The sequence below is a fragment of the Aplysia californica genome, unplaced genomic scaffold (genome assembly GCF_000002075.1).
Source record: "Aplysia californica isolate F4 #8 unplaced genomic scaffold, AplCal3.0 scaffold00437, whole genome shotgun sequence".
Classification (NCBI taxonomy): Eukaryota; Metazoa; Mollusca; class Gastropoda; order Aplysiida; family Aplysiidae; genus Aplysia; species Aplysia californica.
In genome coordinates, this window is record NW_004797707.1 from 38,825 (window position 1) to 40,930 (window position 2,106).

The following is a 2,106-nucleotide window of genomic DNA, read 5'->3' on the forward strand; positions in this document are numbered from 1 at the left end:
CTAGCTTTCACTGGCAAAATTGAGGGCAAGCGAGGCAGGGGTAGGCCCAGAGCAACCTACTTAGGGAACCCAAACAAATGGGTAACAGGGAAAGATCAGGGAAACGTAGCTTTTTTGAGAGCATCCGAGCAAAGGAATGAATGGAGAACCATGATCGCCGATGTCTGTCGCAGATCTGGCACTGGATGATGATGAATATACCAATGCTGTGTGACCCGGATAGGTGGAACACAGAAGACTCAAAGTCACGTATCATCTGTTGAACTGTGCTCGTGGTCCCACTTTTTTTTTTTCCTCTTCTTTTTCTTTGTAAGATATCCCTCGAATTACGGATCTCTCGAACAACCGAGGCCAGTCCCGACGGATTCGAGTTATCTGTGTACCTATTCTTGTGTAAATGTGAAACGTGCTGACTAAATGAGTTACTTCTCGCAATCCACCAGTGGAGATATTATTGACAAAAAATCGACACTAGGGTCAAATTTGTAGATTTTCTATTGATGCTATATTCATTAAGTATATAGCATGCCTTTTATTATTTCATACTTTTATAAATTGTAAAAACTTCACCTACAAGCGTGATGTATCTATTTCCTTAAGGCTTGAATTTGAGAAGTATCTCATTTTGTCAGCATTCTTTACAATAAATGATATACGGTATCATTGAAGTTGCATTTTTGGTGGGTTTTTTTTGTGGTTTCAGGTCATCCCACAACTACCTTCGCATCACCCGCATCCTCAAGTCCCTGGGGGAGCTGGGCTTTGAGCACTTGAAGAAACCGTTCCTGCAGTTTGTGTTGGAAGAGGCCTTGGTAACCACGCAGCTCGAAAGGACTCTAAAAAGCTGCCGCGACTATTGGATAGGAACGGTGAAAAATGACGCAGACAGAGAGGAACTGTACCGTTACATCGAAGAACATTCCTAGTCGGAGACAGCTGCAGACGATTGGTCGCTGTTAAGGACATGCGGGCTGACCCAGATTTCGTGGGTTTCCAGAAATCTTGACCTACACCAAAAGTAAACGTTGCCCTACCTATAGGAGAGGAATTGTTTCATTGGTGTGTATATTTGTTTGGTTATAGAGAAAACTCTCCTTGTCTTTTAAAGGAACTGAACAAGGGTCCAAAAACTTTACCTTTGATTTTCTCAAAGCAGAATTTTTCAGGATAGCCCCATTGTGCAAGCGACCACATGGACCTAAAAGAGGTTATGCCAAAAAATAAAAATTTCGTAAAAATTTCCAAACTGGCGGGAAAATGCCTGTTTCTCCAATTTCATTATTTTGACAAGCGCCTGATTTCCCCACGCTGCCTGACATTTTGTTGTGTCAGGGTCCATATGGAGCACACAATTCTCTCCCTCGTGTGTCGGTGGCAGCCAAGATGGGTTATTGCCCCAAAAGTCAAAATCAAAATCCTTGGTGGAAGCTTTCACACCCCGGGGCGGTCGCTGCTACTGACTGAAGTTGTCTTTAGGCCATTCCCAAAGGGGGGGGGGTGGGACATTGACTTGTTCTTATTCACAGTTGAATTGTAAATGGGCTGATTTTTCAATGTTATGCTCATAACTGTGCCTGATCTACAGCAGGGAACTGCTGCTTTTTCTTTCCTCACCCTTACTGTCGTCATTTTTCTTCTACTTCTTTTGCCATGTTAGTCACACTGTTGTTACCCACTATTTCCGGGGTGCCTTGATAGTGGAAGCAGACTTTGTGCTGTTGAAGCTAGAGAGGTGAGCAGAGTAAGCCTGATTCCCTGTAAAGACTTCTCTGTTGACATCCACCCCTTGGCGCTCATATGACCTTATGCAGTTGCGAGTGCCGTAAAAAGTCTATTAAAATTAAACTAAAAAAGGAAAGTTCCTGCCTGTGACTGGTGTCATCTGTCGTACTTTTTTGGTCTGTTGTTCATGAATGTCAGCGGGTGGTTGGTGGGTGCCCTGGTGTGGTTTGCTCCTTCTTTCCTATCAAACATCTATCGTCCTTTTCTCCCCTCTTTCTATTTTGTGTTTGTTACTCTCTTGTAACACCTCTTATCTTCGGCACTTATATGACTTTATTGTGTTGTAAGTGCCGTAAAACACTTACTAAAACTAAAAAAAAGAAT

At 42.9% G+C, this 2,106-nt stretch overlaps 1 protein-coding gene across 1 annotated transcript in view; it reads left to right on the forward strand.

The window, feature by feature from the left end:
- LOC101851663 overlaps positions 1-1,227 on the forward strand; it is an 11,604-nt gene extending 10,377 nt beyond the window's left edge. Inside the window, exon 10 of the mRNA XM_013086117.2 lies at positions 704-1,227. Coding sequence (XP_012941571.1) covers positions 704-926 — 223 coding nt within the window. The 3' untranslated portion in view covers positions 927-1,227. The remainder of the gene's footprint in view (positions 1-703) is intronic.
- Positions 1,228-2,106: the final 879 nt, after the last annotated feature.